Source organism: Corvus brachyrhynchos, unplaced genomic scaffold (assembly GCF_000691975.1).
Source record: "Corvus brachyrhynchos isolate BGI_N302 unplaced genomic scaffold, ASM69197v1 scaffold150, whole genome shotgun sequence".
Classification (NCBI taxonomy): domain Eukaryota; kingdom Metazoa; phylum Chordata; class Aves; order Passeriformes; family Corvidae; genus Corvus; species Corvus brachyrhynchos.
The window spans coordinates 1,936,628-1,937,559 of record NW_008236162.1 but is presented as its reverse complement, the minus strand read 5'-3'; the positions used below and the strand labels follow the sequence as shown (position 1 = coordinate 1,937,559).

The window sequence follows — 932 nt, the reverse complement described above, 5'->3', positions numbered from 1 at the left end:
CACCGACACCGACACGGCCCCGGCCGCGCTGCGCTGCCAAAAACTTTATTGGGGACAAGCGACGGAGCCTCTGTGCCCCCTCCCCGCACACCGAAGAGGGGCTGAAACCCCCCCGGTTTTCCATAGGTTTGCTCCTGGCTGCGTTGTTTCCCTTTAGGGATTTTCCCTGCTCTGGGGTCTGGGGTCCCCTGTCCCCTTCCTGGGCACCCCCCAGCTTTAGGGTAGAGGCTCTTTGTACCATTCCTGGGAAAAGAGGGCTGGATGCTCGCCACGGGAAGCATCGCCCTCTGCCCAGGCCTCAAAAAATGGGATTTGAGTGATTTTTGCCCTGCCCTGAGGGGGGGCACTGGGCTCCTAAGGCACAAAATGAGGGGGAGGAGGAGGGGGGGGTCTCACCCTCTGGGTGCTGGGGGTGCCAAGGGAGGCTGGAACCTGGGAAAATCCAGCACCCCACATCCCAATCTTCATCCTGCTCCTCCAACACCCCCCAATTTAAGGCAAAACTCATTTGTGGATTGACAAAGACGATCCTGACCCTGGCAGCCTCCTCACCCTCACCCGGGCAGGAGCGCAGAGCTGTGGGGTGACGGGAGCAGCTCCAGCCCCACAGATCCATCCCTGGGATGGGAGCTGGGATCAAAGGGGGGGATCCCCATCCCCATCCTCGCCTCAGTCGTCGGCCACGATGGAGAGCGCGCGGAGCTCGCTGAGCTTGGCGTCGTTCTCCTGCTCCCTCTGCTCGTCGCTCAGCCCGGGCCGGTCGATCTGCGCAGTCAGGTCCCCAAAAATCTTGTGCATCTCCGTGTAGTAGACAACCTGTTGGAGAAGGGGGATCGGGGAGGGAGGGGAATGGGGGTCTCCTCCCCACCGCACCCCCCCGTCCCCCTCGCGGGTGCCCTCGGCAGGCCCCCCCCGCCGCCGTGGGGGCCACA

At 63.6% G+C, this 932-nt stretch overlaps 1 protein-coding gene across 1 annotated transcript in view; it reads right to left on the bottom strand.

The window, feature by feature from the left end:
* Positions 1 to 28: 28 nt before the first annotated feature.
* Positions 29 to 932, bottom strand: part of BIN3 (bridging integrator 3) — a 32,264-nt gene continuing 31,360 nt past the window's right edge. Inside the window, exon 9 of the mRNA XM_017732372.1 lies at positions 29 to 816. Coding sequence (XP_017587861.1) covers positions 670 to 816 — 147 coding nt within the window. The 3' untranslated portion in view covers positions 29 to 669. The remainder of the gene's footprint in view (positions 817 to 932) is intronic.